This window comes from Triturus cristatus, chromosome 9 (genome assembly GCF_964204655.1).
Source record: "Triturus cristatus chromosome 9, aTriCri1.1, whole genome shotgun sequence".
In the NCBI taxonomy this organism is placed as follows: domain Eukaryota; kingdom Metazoa; phylum Chordata; class Amphibia; order Caudata; family Salamandridae; genus Triturus; species Triturus cristatus.
This window is the reverse complement of record NC_140592.1, coordinates 453491830-453511998: the sequence shown is the minus strand read 5'-3', so window position 1 is coordinate 453511998 and position 20169 is coordinate 453491830. Positions and strand designations below refer to the sequence as shown.

Here is a 20169-nt window from a genome sequence, read left to right as displayed (position 1 = left end):
GGGAACAAAATTCACCATTAAGTCTGATCACAAGCCTTTGGTTCCTATATTGTCACCTGGTGGTGGGCGCACATTGTCATCAATGTTGGCCAAACTTTCTTCTAGACTACAAAACTTCCAATATACTCTAGAGTATGTCCCTGGTAAAGCTAATTTTCATGCTGACTGCATGTCAAGATTGCCTCTTCCGTGACTGGAATCTGATTGCGTTGATACTGATGAATGTGAGGTTGCACATGTTGTGCGTGACGTGAATTTGTTGTCTAATGACAGTCCCATTATTTAAGAGCAATTGTGGAATGAAGAAATGAGAAAGGATCAAGAACTTAAAAGAGAGTAAAAGAATTCATACTAGAAGGTTGGCCAGAAGAAAGAGAGCTCATAGGGAGTCAGGTGAGTTGCTTTAAGGTTTGTGATGAATTAGCTATAAAGAATGATATAATTCTGAGGGGGATACATTTATTCCACCTTTTGGTCTCAGGAAAATGTTTGTTGATATTGCTCATGAAGGGCATTTTGGTATCTCTATCACCAGGAGACGATTGAAAGATAGTTTCTGGTGGTCAGGCATTAATTCGTATGTTGAGCATCATGTAAGATTCTGTGATTTATGTGCCAAAAATGATAAGTCAGCTAAAGTTTTAACCGCTACCCCACAACCGGTGGATTTACCTGCTTCGCCCTGGTGCAAATTAGACATTGATATAATTGGGACGTTTAGTGTTTTACCGCATCAACACTCTTTTGCGATTGTGCTAATGGATTATTTCTCAAAATGGCCTGGGATTAAGATGGTCGGAGAAGTTACTTCAGAAGCCATTATACAATTTGTAGAGGATAATTTCTGTAGGGAAGGCATCCCTCAAGTGTTGATTACAGACAATGGCCCACAGTTTGTCCAAACAGATGGAAAATTATTTGACTAGATGTGGTATTATTGACAAAAGGATTGCTGTCTTCCATCCAGAAGCTAATGGTCAAATTGAGAGATTTAATAGGGTTGTCAAAGAGGCTCTCCAGTTAGCATTTAAGGGTGGACTGTGTTGGAACAAAGCTTTAAAATCCATGTTGTTATCTTACAGGACATCACCCAATGCTGTAACTTTGATTAGTCCATTTGAATTATTGAGAGGTTGTAAACCCAGCACAAAACTGGTTCCATGGTGGTTAGAAAACAAGAACAAAGCACAAGCAGAAATTGCTGATAAAGATTTCAAAGAAATTAGTCGTAAAATGGATGCTTACAAAAGCAAAATGAAAGATAACTTGCTGAAAACTAGAATTGTTAGAAATGTTTCTGTCCAGGTTGGAGATTTAGTACGGTTGAAGAAAGGTGGTTCTATACGTAAGGGTTTGTCTAACTGGTCGAATCCTGTGCGAGTAGTGGAACTGTTTAGGAATGCTGTACGGGTGGAGGATGGGAGTGTTTGGAATTTTAATAGAGTTTCAGTTTATAAAGGTAAGGTGGCTCTTAGTGAGAGAAAGCAAAAGACACACAATTGATGGACGGAATGCAGAACAAATCAAAACATTCACCCCCAGTCAAGAGATCTGGGTTAAATCCATCCACTTCAAGGGAGGACCTGGCTTGGCAGTTCGGGCTGGACTGTTCCCATGAGGCACAGGGTCAAGACTGATTTGCATATGGCTAGGTTCAAACTGGAATGGCATGGTGAGCAAAAAAACGATGGATTTAGGCCCAGATCTCTGTACTGGGGTGAATGTATGACATTGTTCTGCATTCTGTCCATCAACTGTTGTTTTTGGCTCTTAATGATAGCATTGCCTCTAATGTATTTTTGGATGTGAATGAAAATCCTGTGAGCAACTCGTGCACAGAATTACCTGTTGAAGAACAATGTGTACCTGCTCCTCCATGTTCGACTAGGAATCCAAGAATTCGCAGATTACCTATTAAATTCAAATATTTTGTTCTTTCTTAATATTCTTGTTAATAAAAGGGGGGAGGTGTGTTATGTTGTTATTGTTGTCATTTGAAGTTGGCATGAGTGCTGCCGCGCTCGTGTCTACTTCAAATGTCACCGTGTGTGGGAAGGCATCTTTTAAAATGTGCGCGGAGCATATAGGCAAGGCGGGTGGTGGTTGTGATTGTGAACTGTACCTGGACTTGAATGGATGTATTAAAAGACGTTCTGCAATCTTTGGAGTTCCCGTTTCCTTTCTTTTGGATTACTGTGCAACAAGAACTTATATCACTACATAAAGGACATGTAACTACAACATTAATGGGTGAAGAGTGTACAGCCAAGTGGAATTGGAGGTCTTAAAGTGTGGATTTGAACCAATGTGGCGAAGCAACATAGATAAGTGGCATAGATAGTTTGTGGATTAATAGCACTTCTAAAACTTTAAAAAGTGTACTTTGCTATTTAGTACACAGTGCTGGGAAAAGATGTAATTTATTTATAAAAGTATGTGCTAAACCGGCATTTCCATGCGCTGCCACACACAAACTGCTACAGGCACTGACATCAAGAGAATGAGTGAAAGTAGCTCGCGTGGCCTGTGATTTCGTCAGCTACTCCCGCGCTGGACGACGCAAATGGCTACAAGCGTGGACGTCAGTACAATGATTGGGAGTGGCCTATGTGGACTGTAATTTCATCAGTGAGTGTCCCATGTGACTTACGTTTGAGGCTAGCTGTAGTGGAGAAAAGCTAATGCAAAATTTGTAACAAAGAATATCAATCAGGAAGGATACCAAAGTGAACAGATAAATCCTTTACGGTATATATATATGACCTTCACATAAAAATAGATCACCCATGCAGCGGTGCTGGAAATGATAGTGGATGAGTTAGCAGGAGAAGTCATACTGGAAAGTGCTAAGGAAGTTTTCAGAGATTAGTTTAACATTTAAAAGTATATGTCCATAAAAAAAAAAAAAGCTTAAGCAAAGGGCCATACAAGTCCAGCATAAGATCAAGAGGGCTTTGTGGTGAGGGATAAAGTAAAAAATTTGTTGGATGAGATGCTGTGCAATGGTGTGATTGAACCTGTTGAGACATCTGCTTGGATCTCTCCAGTGTGTGGATTTGAGGAGCCTACACCAGAATATTGTTTCAGATACTTTCCCACTACCAAATATCAACAAACTAATCTTATTGTTGCAAGGAGGAAAGTACTTTTCTGAATTAGACTTGCGGTCCACCAAATAGACCTTCATGACTGCTCTAAACCCTGGACTACTTTTATTACTATGGAAGACACTTTCCATTTCACAAAGATGACATTCGGGTTGTCATCTGCGGCAAGTGCTTTCCAAAAGATGGCAAGTGAAGTATTCAAGGGTTTAAAGAACATGATCTATTTCCAAGAGGATATATTGGTGTTTGGCAATAGTATAAGCCATCATACTAAAGCCTTGAACGAAACATTAGCCAGGCTTGCTAAGACGGGTTTAACGTTACGCAGAGAGAAGCGTGGTTTCCTAGACACAGAGGTCGAGTATTCGGTGCTCACGCGCTCTCTGGAAGGAGTGAAACCAAAAAAAGACTTACTTGCATCAATAAGATTAGCACCAGTTCCCCACAACAAGGACCAGTTACAGTCATTTCTTGGTCATATCGAGCATTACTCGACATTTACAAAAAACTTTGCTAGCAAAACTATTTGAAAGTTCTTGTGAGAAAGGGAACACATTTTTCTTGGGGTACTGATCAACAAATATGTTTTGATAACAAAGGAGCAGATTCGTGGTGCAGGTATTCTTGTACTGATTGACATCAATAGGAAACACCACTGTAACCATAGATAGCAGGGACACTGGCATAGGTGCAGTATTATCACAAGAGGTGGGATCGTCTGAGAAAATGGTTTCATTTGCTTCACATCCTTGACTGCTGTTGAGTGTCATTACTCTGTTATAGAGAAAGAGACATTGGCAGCAGCTTGGGGTGTAGAATGTTTCAGGACTTCAGTGTGTGGACAAAATACTATTCTTGGTCAGACAGTAACTAAGAAAAGGTAAAGAATAGAATTTGGTGGCCAGGTATGAATAGTGATGTGGTAGCGTGGGTCCAAATATGCGTGGAATGCAAAGAATGTAAGAAGAGATAGATAGTTGGTGCACAAGTAGCATTCACGATTCTGGCCAGGTATGGCATAGTGTGTCTTGACTTCAGTAGTCCAAAGGCAGGAATCGATCACAGCAAAAGGTTTGGCATTGTGTTAGCGGATGTTCATTCCAGGAGGTTAATAGTGTGGCTTCTTCATCAGATCACCACGAACCTCACGATTGGTGTTTTGCATGAATTGTTCAGAGAAGAAGGCTTCCCTGTGAGTCTAATAACAGACAATGGAATTAAATTGATTTCTTATGAGAGGAGAGAGTATCTGTGGTATTAAACACTCACGCACTGCACTTTATAATCCCCAAGCCAATAGGATCATGGATAGAGCGCCAGCCGTACGGTCAAGGTTGCTATAGAATTGACTCTTGTCAATAACTTGGACATAGAGGAGGTGATTTCTGATTTGGTGTGGGCATATCCCATCAAGGAGAATGCTACCACCAAAGTGGTGCCCTTTTCTGCCATGAGAGGGGAGGAAACCCACCACTAAGCGGATTCCATTTTGTATAAGAGAACTGGTTGACGGAAAAGGTGAGACAGTAAGAGTGGCATTAAAATTCCAATTAAGTCTGGTGTGGTTGAGGGCAAGCTGAAAATGGTGATTGGGTCAAAGTGAGGGGTGAGGCGTTTATGGAACAGATTGAGCAAATTCTGTGGTCCATTTCAAGTCAAGGAAGTAAACCAACGGCATGTTGTGTTGATCAACAGAGAGAGGTGGATCTCTGTAGTGTGGCAAAATATTCTACTGCTGACAAAGTACCAAAGAGGAGAGATGATGGAGACGCTTGTAGCGGATATATTGTTATGTTTCATATAGGTACCCTAATATAGGCCCGGGTAATATCATACACCTTCACCTACATTATCTCCCTTATATTACACAGTAACAAGCGTTTAGGATTGAACCTTTACCTAGTTCTAGTCCTGGGCGCAGAAGGAGGGCTTTTCACTGAACAATAGCATCCTATAACTTAATCAATAGACTCATACAGTATGAATGAATATTCATAAGGGTTTTTGGAAACCAGGCAGATGCTACACCACCTGCATATCTACGTACAAGGTTCATCCCATACATCATCCTCAAATCCAACAATGGCTAATACAAGAAACAAGGGACAAAGAAACCCTAGATACTTTCTGTATAAATACAGCACATCTTGCTAGGGTTGGGGGAGGAGACAGAGACTTCCAGGCCGACACACTGACCAGCAACACTGAGGCTCCTGCATGCAGACACTCCAGCTGACAGTGGTTTAACACATCCCTCACGGGGTGTCCAACTCGAGACCAGCACGGGGTCCCACACACTCTCACTTCAGGTAATGGGGTTAGACTAAATCCTAGAAGGATTCTTGGCTTCACACCTACCCACATGCTAGGTACACTTAGGTACATCTAGATAGGCATCATAGGAGTACGCACACTTATCATGCATTTTATATTCATGTACGTATTTATGATTTTTTGCAAGATGGTAGAACTGTACTATCCTTTTATATTCACTGTACTGCTAATCATATATATATATATATATCTGCTACTGTCTAACGGTTGATGCAGCACATCTATTTTGCACTAGAAGAACAACTGTGCAATAAATTCTCATTGTAACATGCCCAACTGTTTCTTCTGTGTAACTCTCTGAGACCGAATAAGTGAGCACGAGTGACTGAGCGAAAGGTAGTACATGGTTTCCACGATTCTGAGGGATCAAGGTTGTCATGTTCTGAGGTTGCCAAGAACTAGCCTCTCCCCGATAAGAGGAGAGTCTAGTGGCACTGTGAGCTAGCTAAAACAGAAAGGCTAACATTCTTGGTGGGGGTGCTCAGAGTCAGTCTGCTACCAATCCTACAGTTTATTTTATCCAAATGTGCAGATCCCGTATGGGTAATATAGGAACTACACGACAATATGTTAGCGCATGATCGTCAGTTATTGGGTGATTCAGGCATGAATGGTAGAATGAAGGTTGTAGGGCCAGGGGCGGACAATTTAGGAAGTAACCACGTTTTCAATAAAAATATAATGGAAACACCATTTCAACAGGGGCCTCTAAGAATCAGAAAGCCTCCAAGTTACTTGCAGGATTTTGGGGTTGAATAATTGTATTTACATGATTTGCTTGTGCTTTACAGATGTATGGGAATTAGTGCCTTTGATTTATCTGTATCAAAAGTGCTCGTATATTTGAATCATTTTCCCATATATTCTTTGTAGGTTATATCTTTTATTAAAAGTCTACTACTTTTGTATGTTATATAAATTATGCTTGTAACCTTTACTTGTATCTTTTCATATTTTTGTCTTTCATTTTATGTTCAAGTATATGCATGTATTCTTTTAAGTGTGAAGAAAGGGAGTTATCTTGCGATCTTGCTTTGTGTACATTACAGTAGTATTAGCATTTAGAACATTGAGCTATGATTGTTCTGTTGTCATGGTACTTTCCTCAGAACCCAGCAGGACCGGCAGTTGCCGCTGGCTGGTGAGAGGACCACCACTTATTGAAGAGCTGCACTTGCAATAAAGCATTATACAACATTTAAAGGTGTCAAGGACCTGTAATTACAACAAAAACATTCCCAGAGCCTGCAGCCTTCTGGAGAAACAACAGAGCGCTCTTATGGCCATTCCGGTTATCTGGTGTGAATATCGGCCTAAATGTTTCAAGAGAAGCAACCCATAGTTACTACTCCTAGAACCTCAAGATTCTAAGTCCACGCACGAGTAGCCCCTGCAGTTCTGGTTTTGTGCTTTGCATTCTAAGACTTGTAGTCCTGGTTTTCTATGGGATAAACATGAGTATCAGTCACTCAATGCAAATGGAAAACTTGGACTAAATGCGCTACTCACACATGAGCTCAGGAAGATTGATAGCTCTGTATTCCTCGTACACATTGCGGTGTCAAATGAAAAAACTAGAGGAGGGCGAACGAGAAGATTAAAAGGAAGAGCAGAGCCAAGCCAAGCCAAACTTGATAAATTTCTTCACAATTTAAAAAGTTTATTTCTTTAATGTGGAAGCTTTGACTTAAATACCTCACATTATAGCACATCACTGGGAAGTACTTATTAAAAATGATGATTTTTAAACATGAACTATTAATGACCCATTAATGAAGTAAGAGGAAAGACAGTTATCATGCAAACCCTGTATCAATCAATGTTTATCAAGGACAGCTTCTAACCCGTGAGGGTATCCAGGCACTGAGGTCGTGCTGAACTCAGACGAAAAGCCAGGTCTTGAGTCCCTTTCTGAAATCCGTTAGCTTTAGTGATGTTCAAAGCTGCAGGGGAAGCTTGTTCCTGGCTTTGGTGGAGACGTAGGCAAAGGAGTGGCCTCTACTGTGTATTCTGTAGGGAGTGTGTGGGAAGGAGGTGGAGCGCAAGTGTCCTGAAGGGTGGTGGACGTTCAGACAGTGGTTGATGTATGCTGGTCCTTGGTCATGGAGGGCTTTGTGGGCATGTTTAAGTATCTTGAATTGGCATATTTTCTGGTCAGGAAGCCAGTGGAGGTTCCTGATTGAAGGGGCATATTGTTCCGCTTGGAGAGGTAGAGTACGAGTCTGGCTGCTGAGTTCTGTATCATCTGGAGTATTTTCAGGAGTTGGGTGGTGATTCCAGCATAGAGTGCATTTCCGTAGTCCAAATGGCTGGTGAAAAGGGCTTGAGTGACGGTTTTCCTGGTGCTGGCGAGGATCTGTCTGAAAATCTTTTGTAGCATGCAGAGGGTGTGGAAGCAGGCAGATGGAACCGTGCTGATCTGGTATTTTATGGTGAGTTTGCTGTCAAGGAAGATGCAGAGGTTGCAGGCGTGGTCTGTCGGTGAGGATGCCAGCCTGAGTTTGGCGGGCTACCAAGTGTCATCCCATGGGTACGTGTTGTTTCCTAAAATCAGCTCTTCCGTCTTGTACGTGTAGCGCTTCAGGCAATCGGTCTTCATCCAGTTGGCAACATTCGTCATGGTGTTGTTGAAGTTGGTTCTAGTGGTGGGGGTGTCTTCCGTGAGCAAGAGGATGAGCTGCATGTTGTCTGCATAGGATATAAATCTGGAGGCCATGGGTTCTGATGATCTTGCCCAGGGGCGTCATAACTCTCGAACAGGGTAGGGGTGAGTGATGAACCTTGAGGGAAGGATGATGTTCTTGGGCTCCATGGTGAAGGGTGGTAGTCTTATTTTCTGGGTGTGTCCCGTGAGGAAGGATGTCATCCATTTGAGGTCATTTCACTTGATCCTGATGTGGTGGGTGGGATATGGTATCAAATGCTGCCAGGGCTGCTGCCACCCCTGCCCGATCGAGGAGGGTTCTAATGTCAGTGGCGGCGATCACTGTGATCTCAGTGCTGTGGAAACCAGACTGGGAGGCATCCAGCAGGTTGTTTATCTCCAGGTGTTCCGCAAGCTGGTGGTCAATGACCTTCTCGAGGACCTTGGTGAGGAAAGGGCGCAGTGAGAGGGAGTATTAGTTCTCGAGTTCACTGGGGTCAGCGGAGGGTTTCTTGAGGAGGGGCCTCACTTCTGCACGTTTCCATATGTCGAGGAAGGTGGCCGTGGTGACGGGTGTGTTGAGAATGAGGTGAGTGCCATTCTGATTTCTTTGTTCCCGAGGATGAAAAGGCGTGTGGGCAGGGGTCTGTGGGTGACCAGAGTGTATGGAGGTCATGATGGCTGTAATTTTCTGGGAGGTAAACTGTTCCCATGCGGTGAGCAGGTAGATGACATCAGATGATGTGATGAGGTTGTACAGGTCGGTAGGATGGGATTCAAAGTTACTGTAGATGGTGGATATCTTGTTGTGGTAGTAATTCACCAGTATGTCACATAGTTCCTGGGAATAAGGGATTGAGTTCTCAGTGGCAGATGGTCAGAAGAACTCTTCAAAGATGCTGAAGAGTTCCTTGCTGTGGTTGGCGCTTGCTTCGATATGGTCTGCTATGGCAAGTCTTTTCGTATCTTTGAGGCATTAATGGTTGACACAAGCTGACTTGGAGGATCAGTCTGTGGGGTCTCTGCTGGTATACCATCTTCTTTCCAGTTGTTTGCAATTGTGTTTTAGTGTCCTGAGTTCTGGTGTGTACCAGCAGGCTTGCTTGGTGGTTCTGCTGATTTTGGCTGGCTTAATGGTGCCGTTGGTGATCGAGGCAGGAAAGTTCTGCACGGTTTGTTCCAGGTTGGTTGTGGTATCAGGCTAGGTGGTGTTGAGGGTGACGGCCATTGGGTCTCAGTGACTTTATTCTAGCTGAAGAGGGTGGAACAGGGGGGCTTGGTGGTGGTGTGAGGGGGTCCTGTGATGGTGAAGGGGACGATGGTGTGGTCGGTCCAGGTGTGTTCAGTGACATGACTGTATTGTCTGTCGCTGGTGAAGATGTTTAGGTGGAAGTTGAGATCACCGAGGAAGATTTAGTCTTTGGAGTTGATTGCTAGGGGGGCGTTGAATTTGGGGATGGCATTGCAGAAGCTGGGGTGTGGTCTTGGGTGTCCATAGTAGACTGTGTCTTTGATGGTAGTTCAGCCATTCGTTTGGAGCTGGAAGTAGAGTTGTTCCAGGATTGGTATGATTTTATCTTTGGTGGTGGTGCAGAGGAGTGCTTCTTTGTGGATGATGGCAACACCTCCTCCTTGTTTGTTGGTGCAGTCCCGTTGTATCATCTTGTAGCAATCTGGTAGTGCAGTGGCGCTGTCAGCAGGGAGGAGGGAGGAGGGAGGAGGGATTGAGCCAGTTCTCTGTGATGAAGACCACGTCAAGGGTAAAGGTGGTGATGGTGTCCCAGATTTCGGTGGAGTGTTTGACGAGGATTCCGGAGTTAAGCAGGATGTAGTTTCAGGGTGTCTGTGGTCGGCATAGTGGATGTGGCGAAGGTTTTACATAGACTGAGGTAAACTGGGTGCATTGGATTGTGGTAGATTAGATAGAATGGAGTCTCTTGGGGAGATTTGAGTGGGGTGGGGTAGATTAGAGTGAAGTGATTTAGAGTGGGGTAAAGTAGAGTGGGTACATTGAGGTGGGCAGATTGGGGTAGAGAGGGGTGGGTGCATTAGATTCGAGTGGGGTGCATTAGATTAAGGAAGGTTGGAATGGGGTAAATTGGAGTAGGCAGATTGGAGCGGAGTGTGGGATATTTTTTGGACTGGAGTGGGGTAGATTGGATTGGAGTGGAATGGACTGGGGTAGACCAGAGTGTTGCGGGGTAGTTTGGAGCAGAGCTGGGCGGGGTAGTTTGGAGTGGAGCAGAGCAGGTCAGGGTAGTTTGGAACAGAGCAAGGCGGGGTAGTTTGGAACGGAGCAGGGCGGGGTAGTTTGGAACGGAGCAGGGCGGGGCGGAGTTCTTTGGAGCGGAACAGAGCAGGGCGGGTTAGTTTGGAACAGAGCAGAGCAGGGTGGGGTAGTTTGGACCGGGGTAGCTTGGAGCGGGGCAGGGCGGGGTAGTTTGGAGCAGGGCAGGGAAGCTTGGGGCAGGGCAGGGTAGTTTGGAGCAGGGCAAGGTGGGTCGTTAGGAGCAGGTGGGGTAGTTTGGAGCAGGACAGGCCGAGGTAGTTTGGAGCAGAGCGGGGCGGGGTAGTTTGGAGCGCAGCAGGGTGGGGCAGGGTAGTTTGGAACGGGGCAGGGTGGGATAGTTTAGGGCAGGGTGGGGTAGTGTGGAGTGGGACAGGGTGAGGTAGTTTGGAGCAGGGGCGGGCAGGGTGAGTAGTTTGGAGCAGAGCGGGGTAGTTTGGAGCAGAGCGGGGCAAGGTAGTTTGGAGCAGAGCAGAGTGGGGCGGGTAGTTTGGGGTGGGGTAGTTTGGAGCGGAGCAGAGAGCTCCCAAAGAAGGCCCCCTGCATGGTGTCCTGTGGACACTATTGATTTGTATTCTTTCTGGTCCCTCCAGTTGCATCAAGTCAAGATGGAGTGCAACAGGTTCTCTAGGAATTGTTACATCAGGGATGTTTTTATCCCTTCTGGAAGACCCAATATGAAAACATTGTTATGTCTAGAGTTGTCCTCCAAGTCTGCCAATTTGTCTTCCTGCCATTGCAATCATCTCTCCTGGTCCACCAGTTGGCGGGAGTGAATTCCCAGAGTGTCAGTGGTATAATCCACCCTATTGCTCAATTCTTTAATTCCGTCTTGCATCTTATTCAGTCAGTCAGATCACTTTATTTGATTCTTATTTGATAAGATCATAAAAGCACAAAACATGTAAAACAAAGACATTCATCATTATACAGAATATTAAGATAGCCTATTGAAACCATCTGTTATAAACAAGATAAAACTTGCATTTCATTCTTAATTAATAAGCGATCTCCTAGTCTTCCAAGAAAGGCATAAAAAAAAAAGATGCAACACTATAACAAACAATGAGATCAGACAATGATTTTAAAAAGAACATCCCAGGGCGACATTGCCTACAATTATATTTGTGCATGATTGGCAATATAAATCGTTTGTGATGTTCCATATAAAACTTACAGAGGAAAGAACATATGCAAATGAGATTGCGTAGACACACCATCGCATGGACAGAGCGGAAACCAGTGAAATGTAAAAATTCCAGATGGATAGGCCAGTATGCAAGGGATAAAATTTAGGAGAAACCTAAGTAAAATAAATCTGTTGCATCTTATTCATATCTTGTTGCATTAGTGCTACAGTGATTGCCACGCCCTATTATCCTCTAAGATCAGCTGTTTCAGTTCCAGTGTGGGGGGCGGCTCTGTGTCTCTGGGCTGGGAAGTGTCATTTGGTTTTTGAGAATCCCTTCTCAATTGTGTGCACCCTTAAACCACTCTATGACGACTATGGCATTCAGAGTAGTCTCCAGGAACAATGAGGCCCCAGGTTATGTTTATGGTGCTATTGCTTATCCCTGCCAATGTGTTAAGAATTATGTTATAGATTACTTCAATATGTATTTTATACAGCAGAGGGTCACTGTGCAGGCAGCTCAAGCTCCCCCCCCCCCCCGACTGGCAGCACCAGGAAAGCAGCAGCCCCCTCCTTGTCACCCTGGGCCCCCTGTCCACCCTCAGCCGGGATTCAATATGCCGTTCACTAATCTGCTCATTGCTGTGGGGCCCGAGGTCCTCAGAAGGCCCACGTGGCTCACTCCTTCACCGCCGTGGTCCACCTCTCCTGCAGCTAAGGTGCTGCCTGGCCTTCTCCCTTTCACAAAGGTGCCAGCGACTCCCTGTACCTTATGTCCTCCGTGCACCTTGACCCCATGCTCAGATCTGGTTGTGGCCGAAGTCATCTAGCTCCCAGTTTTCCTCTGGGATAATTAGTTAGTTCCTGGCCAGACCCAAGAGGGGTCCACCACAACTGTGCCTTGTGTGCGCAGTCTTGCGCAATCCCCTGCAGTTGCACAGCAGCGACCCTCTTCACTGCTGGGTCCGACAATCAGTGTTGGTTCTACTCCAGACACCTCCCTACTCCACAACATTGTAGATGAGGAGAAATAATGAGCCAGAGGGTGCCAGTCTAACTATCAGTGTGATCGGAGCAATGAGAGGATGAGTCCGCTCAGGTGACCATCTTAGTTCCTTCCACTTGTACTTTAAAGTTATTAAAAGGCCTGTTTGGAGAAAACGAGCACTGAGAAGGATACAGTAAACAAGCATTGCTCCACCGGTTGGACAAACTCAAGCTGGACAGACTAAGACAAATAAAGGCAGCAGGTAGCAAGGAAGAAAATGTGAGTTAAAAACCACAAAGTGAATGTTAAGCAATGGGCAGAACGTATTCCCAGTGAAGCTTGCAGAATGCCCACAAGAAGTCGTTAGCAAGGCGTCTACCTAAAAAAGGAGGAGTTTTGCTGGAATTAAATATTTGCGCAAGATCTCACAATTTGAGCAAGGAAGCCGCAATTTAGCCAGCTTTTCTGGTTTCACTTTGTACTAATCAGCCACTAAATGGGTAGGTATCCGAGGCTGCCCACGCAGGGGGCACCCTTAGAGGGCGGCCACCTTAGTGCCACATTTGGCACAGCCAACCTGGATCAATGTTCCGACCTCTGGGATCCCGAGGTCCGGCGCGCTGCCCACGCCACCGAATGGGCAGGGGACAAGGTATTAATACTCCACCCACCCATCCAGCGTTGCTTTGCGCCGAGGTCGACACGCCATCAAGATGTGTTGTTGGTCGGGCAGGAGCAGCTGAAAGATGGTGAGTCCGTAATCCCACCGCCTCCTCCCCTAACCTCTCAACTTCTCGGCACTGCCTGGCCATTGCCTGGCTGGGGTCCGGTAGAGGGGGGCGGGTCCCCCGGTCCAGTATTAGGTTTCCTCCCAAAGAGCTGAGATCCCTGCCTGACAGGAGCCAGCTGCCGACCAGGAGGAGCAGGTGATGGTGTTCAGAGTGGGATGCACCTGGGGGCGGGCAGCCATTATGAGCAGCGTCCGAACCCCCTCACACCCCTCTCCTATGTATTAATTCCGTTCTATAGGGTAGGGGCGCTAGTGCAGGGAGGGGCCACAAGGGGTGCGAGTAAATGGGTGGACTGGTTGTTCACAGGATGTAAGGGGGAAATTACCCCAAAATGGTTAGCACCGATTGGTTAGGCCACGGTGCAATTTGGCTCTTTAGGTGGGCAGGGCAACATAGGGGCTGCCTGCCCTTGGATCGCCTGGAAGTTGACCCACCATGTTTGCATATTTCCTGTAAGAAGTAAACCTGCAGCAATGTTTTCTCCAACAATTACTGTGTCTTGTGTGCTTATTTAGGAGATTGCTATGTTTTGTGGGTTGGGTAAATTGCCAACATTGGCACTATATCCGTCCTTCCTTGTGTTAACAGTTTCCATTCACCTCTTTATGCATTGTTCAGCAGTTTTTATAAATCGCAAACTCTACCTGAAGGTATTGAAGCACTTTACCTGAGCACCAGTTACCCCACACAAGGTCATTTGTCCAGAATCACAGGATTTTGAGTGACGCCGAGATTCGAACATGGATAAACTTTGGCCTTAACGTCACATTCTGGGTAGAGTGAGGCAGGCAGAAGCCATTTGAAAGCCTGGCTCGTTATTTGCATTAGGTTCTAGCAGGACCTCGAGCGGAGCCAGAGCCAGACTTAAAGCTGAAGGTTTCAGTGGCTCACCCACATCCAGAAAAAGCAGAGCTAGAATAATGTTGTCCTGACGACATGAAGCTATGTGGCAAGTCTATTTGTATACTACGACTTCTATCTGCAAGGTTTTCCTGGTCCATGCGTGACTAATTCGGTAAATCACTTTTTTCTTAGAATTCTTGTACTTGTAGTGCAGATTTTACATTGTGTAAGTGTGAGAAGTTGGCCTGATATATGCTGTCCACTAGTTATAGTGGGCACCCTGTATCAGTCCAAACAACCCATTATGGGGATAGGTTAAAGACAACCTTTATTGAAAGCTATCCTAGTGGTAGCTATGGAGAGCAGCCTTCAGGCTAAGTCTTGAAGGAATGTAAAGCAGCTTGTTTTACCAGTCTATAATCTCTTGAATGACCATATGAAAGGACAACCACACCAGGTATATATTTAAAATATATGTATTTAAGATGAAACACACCCCTCTAGTCTCTTTATGAGGCTAGAGTTCGAAGTATTCAAGTTACAAGTCAGTAAAAGCACCAATACACGTTTGGGCCCTAGGGGCATACCAAACCATATACCAATAAAGTGGTATAAGAACCACGACTGAACTGGACACAAGGCATAGAGCCTGTAGAAGTGCTTGGACCACAAGGAACCACCCAAGGTAGTGACACAGGGGACCCACGGGGGATGCGTGCAGTGTGAGAACACAGCCGCGAATCGCCGTTAACTTCTATGGGGAAAGTCGTGGTTGGAAATTAAAAGAGTTTAAGGACCCTTAGAGGATGACTACAAGCAAACCCTTTTGGACTTAGAGGTGTCTAAGGCCAACACCCACAGGAGCACCAAAGTACTCGAGTTACCTCACCGAGGAAAGCCGGGTGCATAGGTGTCAAATGGTGTCGGGTCGCGGTGTCGTTTTCAATGTAAGCTGGCAAAGAAGTGCTGCTGCCGTGAAGAGGAGAAGTGTCCGGAGAGATCCAAGCCTGGATCGAGGATGGAAGGAACCTGAAAGTGGAGGGGACAGAGTCTGGGTCACTTACCAGTGACCAGGGGCACGATAGTCCAATGCCCACAGATGTTATGTGCTTCAGGCGAGTTGACGGGTGTCTTGACTCTTCAGCCACAAGGTCCAGGAGGTGTCGACGACAACCAGGAGCTGAATTCGAGCTGACCCACAAAGTCTGTCGAGTGCTGCGGTGTTGGCGACCAGAATGGACCCAACAAGCCCTGGCAACGACAAGTCAAGGGGAAATAGAAGAAAGTCGTCGGTGCAGACCAGCAAGGTCTGGGGGACTCGCCCAGCAAGGGTAAGTTGGGGCACGTCTGGAGCAACCAGAAATGCCCAATGAGATGAGGAGTTGCCTTCGTGGGGACCCACTAGCCAACGGGCTAGCGATCGCGAAGGAGCCTTTAGCGGTCGCACTTGAAACTGGCCCATGGGTCACTCGTGGAGTGAAGGACAAAGCTCTTCGGTGCAGGAGGTGCTCAAGGCTGGGGCTACTCGGAGCCCAAAGCACAACTTCGAGGAAGACTAGGAAGATGATGGATCGGCAAAAGATCACAGTGTCCAGGGGTCAGGGATCCACGTCACCCACAATATCCACGGGCCTCAGCTTTGCTGGGGACTCAGGGTTGCCTCGGGGAAGTCTGGCAATCTACCTCTGCTGATGCAAAGACTTTGGCGTCCGACGGGAGCTTCAGAGTAGCAGACCGGACAGTTGCTTCTTTGGTGCCTGCCAAGCAGGGGAGTCCCTCCTTGACCCCAAGGGAGATTTCTTCAGTCTTCTAGCAAAAATAGAAAGTCTAAGGTCCAGGATATATGTTGCAGAGTTTCGTCCAGGGTAGTCTAAAGTCTCAAGGACTGGGTTCCCATACTTATACTAAGTTTGGGGGTTGGACATACTCTAGGGACCCACCTTTGGGAGGGTTTGGAAAGAGGGGTGGTTACACCCATTTCTTTTGTCCAGTTTCACGCCAGAGCAGGGGCAGGTAGCCCCTGCAACCGGTTTGAACTGGACTATACACAGGGACACCAAGTGTGCCCCCAGTGCAGAACTATAAAGCACCAGAGTGCTCCCGCCCAGCCCCAATACACATCTGCCTGTCTGGGGAGGTGATTACACCGCCCTGGGACAGGAAACCTATTGTCCAGGCCTCCCCTGCCGGAGTTTCGGTCAGCAGCAGGAGGTCGTGTCCGTGGCAATGGCATCCATTTTGTGATGCCAGGGCTTCAAAAAGTCTTTACCGGGTAGACCAGTGTGAACATGTCTCTCCCTCTTGAAGGGTGGAATGCTACCCCCGCCGTCAGAACTGGTGGGGGGGGGGGGTAGTATTCCAAAGTGTTTGACACCAAACACAACATGTTTCCGTGCAGCCAGTCCAAAGTTAGCATTTACCGCGAGGTTATAATGCACTTAAGAGTATATGGTCAGGCTGCACCACAAACAGCATTAGAGGAGGTACTCTGAATGCTGCAGAGGGGCTCTGCTCATGCAGGGGCACCCACTCAGGATTGTCAAGACCTGCCATAGGGGTGACTTATAGGTTTTATATGTGTGTGCAATGGTAGTGATATAGGTAGCCTATACCACAGTAAGGGGTGCAGGCACCACCTTACCCAGGCTGCAGTAGCAGACCTGTGGTGTCATTTTGGGGTGCTTCCCAGGGGTGGCATAATACATGCTTCAGCCCCTGGTAGGCCTCTGAGGTACCTATGCCCTAGGTGCATAGTATACCATATACTAGGGGCTTATAAGGCTCTCCAGAATCCAATTAGAGATGTACCTAATGTACATGGGAACCATTTTAGAGAGGAAGCAGCTAGGCTGGGGTCCTGATTAGCAGGGCCACAGCCAGACTAAGGTCGAAAAACAGTGAAACACCAGCAAAAAGTGGGGGTACCCATGTGAAGCAGATCTTAGTCGCCTACAGTAAGTAAGGCTGCAAGTCCTAGAATAATAAGAGAAAAAAAGACATGGGACTGGCCTAAATAATCACTCATGGACCTGGGAAACTTGTCAGCCATGACGATTATCAGTCCAAATACGCAGGTAACGAAGTCCCCCGGACAATAAGCAGTTCTTGTTGACAAAGAATCACATTGCCGGTCTCTATAGTTTGTGTAGTACTCACTGCCACAAAATATTCCGGACACGAACTCCCTAGAAGGCCCGATCCCATAAAATACTGACACACGTTTGATAAAGAAGCAGTCTTAATTCCAAAATATTTAGAAGCAGCCACTTAATTTTTAAAACAATTCCAGCATGGTTGGCACACAGAAACTTTACGACTGCAACACCAAGGAAACACGAGTGGCTTACCACGAAAAATATAAAGATATATTCAGGGTTTTAAGTGAGATGAAAAAACTGGTGGGGGGAGGTGGTGGGGTCTCTCAAAGGGCGCGGTTTAAAAGCACTTAAGCTGAAAATCTATACTAAGCATTGTGTGCCGCCCGACTGGTGTGCTGCTTCTGTCACTGCATCCATTAACATTACACCTACAACAAGCCGGGAATATTGCCTTTGCCAATGGTTGTTAGTTGCTTAATCTAAATAAGCAACAACTATGGATTCGTTGTATAGAACATAGAAAATGCTTCAGTTTTGAAATGATGAGACTGTGCAAGAACTATAAGAGTCTCTGAAGTTATCTCACAGGCAGCGAAGGGTGGCACTGCTGCAGAGCGAAGCTTTTTTTTTTCCACCCTGAGGCACAAATGGAGAGCCCGATAGGGACCCGTTTCAGCACCTACTTTTTAGAACTTCCAGTGCTGAGAACCGGCAGGACCCGGCCCACTTAAAAGTTGTGGATATATTATCACAACACGGTTATTCCCCCTCCTCATTCATCTACAACGGTCTTGGACTCGAAGAGGAAAGGCTGAAGGTTATAGCTTATTATTAGGATAATAAGAATCAGTAATCCCAACTTTAGAGGTACGCTGGGTCTACCTACCACTTGCTTCATATATTATCACCTGATATTGTAGATTTAGGGCTTTTTTACCCAGTCATTGATTTCAGGTATGCTCTATTCAGAAGGGTACATTGAAGTGAATCTACACTGCAACTCCCACAATGCATTACATTGTTAACCACAAGCCGTTGCCTGAATAGGTAGTCCCTGGTGATATAAAGTATGGGTTGTACCTAAAGAAATGTGTGAATTCTTATGAACTAAAATCTCCGACTGCTCAAGGAAAAGACGTATTATATTTAATTCCAAAACAAACGTGTCCCTTTTCAGGTTTTAGTAACTGTTTTAGTAGTGCCGTTTTCATCTGCACTCGACGTGTAGCAAAAAAGCAAAAACGCAAAACCACAACTGCCTGACTGAAAAGAAAATAAAATAACTATGTTTACGAAGTGGACATTTTTGGATTATTTTGCCACGTACACCCGGTGTGTTCCTCTTCAACATAACTGCGCAACTGACGTTGAGTAAGAGTTTTAGCCTTCGCAAAGAGAAACATCTATCTATCACTCACACCGAAAGAAAAATCAACTTCACGTTACCATTTTCAGCATGTCTGTCATTGTTTTAAAGTCGTGACACCTGGAGATTTTTTCCACTGTAATCAGCTTCCACCGTGCAGAGAAGTTATTAGAAACAGGAGTGACCTCACGACTTCCTCTGCTCCAAACCCCCTGGAGGTACCTAATGTTATTTTTTTTTAATTATTCTTACGAGTTTTCGACATTCGTGGCACTCGCTTGCCTGAGGTAAGATTTTTTTTCTGGGCGGGGCTTGTAAATTAAAGGCCTCGTTGCTGCCCCCCTTAGGAGGCCATGTGACTATTTAGGAAGGTGCTTTTGCCTTTGAAGTAGCCTGTGCGCTCCTACCGGTATGACTTCACCCCTGGCTTTTTAACTCGCACCTTAATGCGGTCTAGTAACGGTACCCCATGCCAGCATTCCATAATTTTTATATATTGCCAGTGCCACCCAGATGTGGAATTGTTACATGGTCTAATGAAATTTCTTTGTTCCATTACTTAATCAATTCAGTTAATATATGGAGTCCGATGTTTATTTATTGTTATCTTTTCTATTTAACTTTTATTGTAAGTCCACGGAGTTTACAGTGTTAAAGAAATTGAACATCAGCTCCTTCATTAAGCTGCCATTGCCCGCGAGGTCATGTGTAAGGCCGTAAGCCGGTCTTGTCTTGTTAGGTAACAGCCCGTTGCATTCTGGGGCCGCAGGCTTAATTTCCACCAGTCTGCCCCTAGCCCTTAAGAAGCCACAGCTGCAAGATGCTGAGTGCATCGTAGATGTGAACACAGCTCTAAGTCGCTCCATTTCCATTTGTGAGTAGTTCATCCAGTCGAGGTTTTTTTGCATTACATTCTGGGATTTGGAGTCCTGGATTTAAACCGTATAACCAGGGCTAGAAGCCCCAGAGCGGGAAAAATCCTGAACTGGATGAACTACTCCATCATTGACCTTCGGCAGTTTCGAGCTTTGCCTCAAGTGTCATGTAGCATTGCCACCTGCCCAGTATGCTGCTTGCATGGCCAGCAGGGGCGCAACTAGACCTGAACTTCGGAAGGGGAGGGGGGGGGCTAACTCTACCAGCCAGGGCTGGTCCGAGCACTGGTCGCACACGGTGCAACATTTCTTTTGCCGCCCCTACCACATTTCCACCTTTCCCATAAATTCCCTCAGTACCACTCACCCACAATGCACCTCATCTTTCAATAGCACCTTTCTGACAAACATTTCATTTTTTTTATAGGACTACTCATAGTACACTCACACTCATTTCTGTAATCTGCATGGTACACGTTCTTTGTAGCAGGGACATTAATCCTCCGAACTGTGTGGCTGGCAGGAGTGCCCATGTGAGTGCACGGTGAGCGATGCAACAGTGTGAGAGTAGGGTAAGAGGAGTGACTGCATGGTGAGTGAGGTGACCATATGGTGTGGATGTAACTGAAGAGTGGGATTAATGAATGCATGGTTAGTGATGGGCTTGTTTGAGTGAGATTGCAGATTGAGCAGTGACGGGGACA

The 20169-nt window shown here is 45.8% G+C and overlaps 1 protein-coding gene across 2 annotated transcripts in view; it reads right to left on the bottom strand.

Annotated features, from left to right (window-relative positions):
- CCNP (cyclin P) overlaps positions 1-18879 on the bottom strand; it is a 290235-nt gene extending 271356 nt beyond the window's left edge. The window contains exon 1 of one of the 2 annotated variants that reach the window (XM_085625344.1): positions 18671-18879. In XM_085625344.1, the coding sequence (XP_085481470.1) occupies positions 18671-18691 (21 nt within the window). In that variant the 5' untranslated portion in view covers positions 18692-18879. The remainder of the gene's footprint in view (positions 1-18670) is intronic. The other variant, XM_085625345.1, reaches the window with a different exon arrangement.
- Between the last annotated feature and the right edge of the window lie 1290 nt (positions 18880-20169).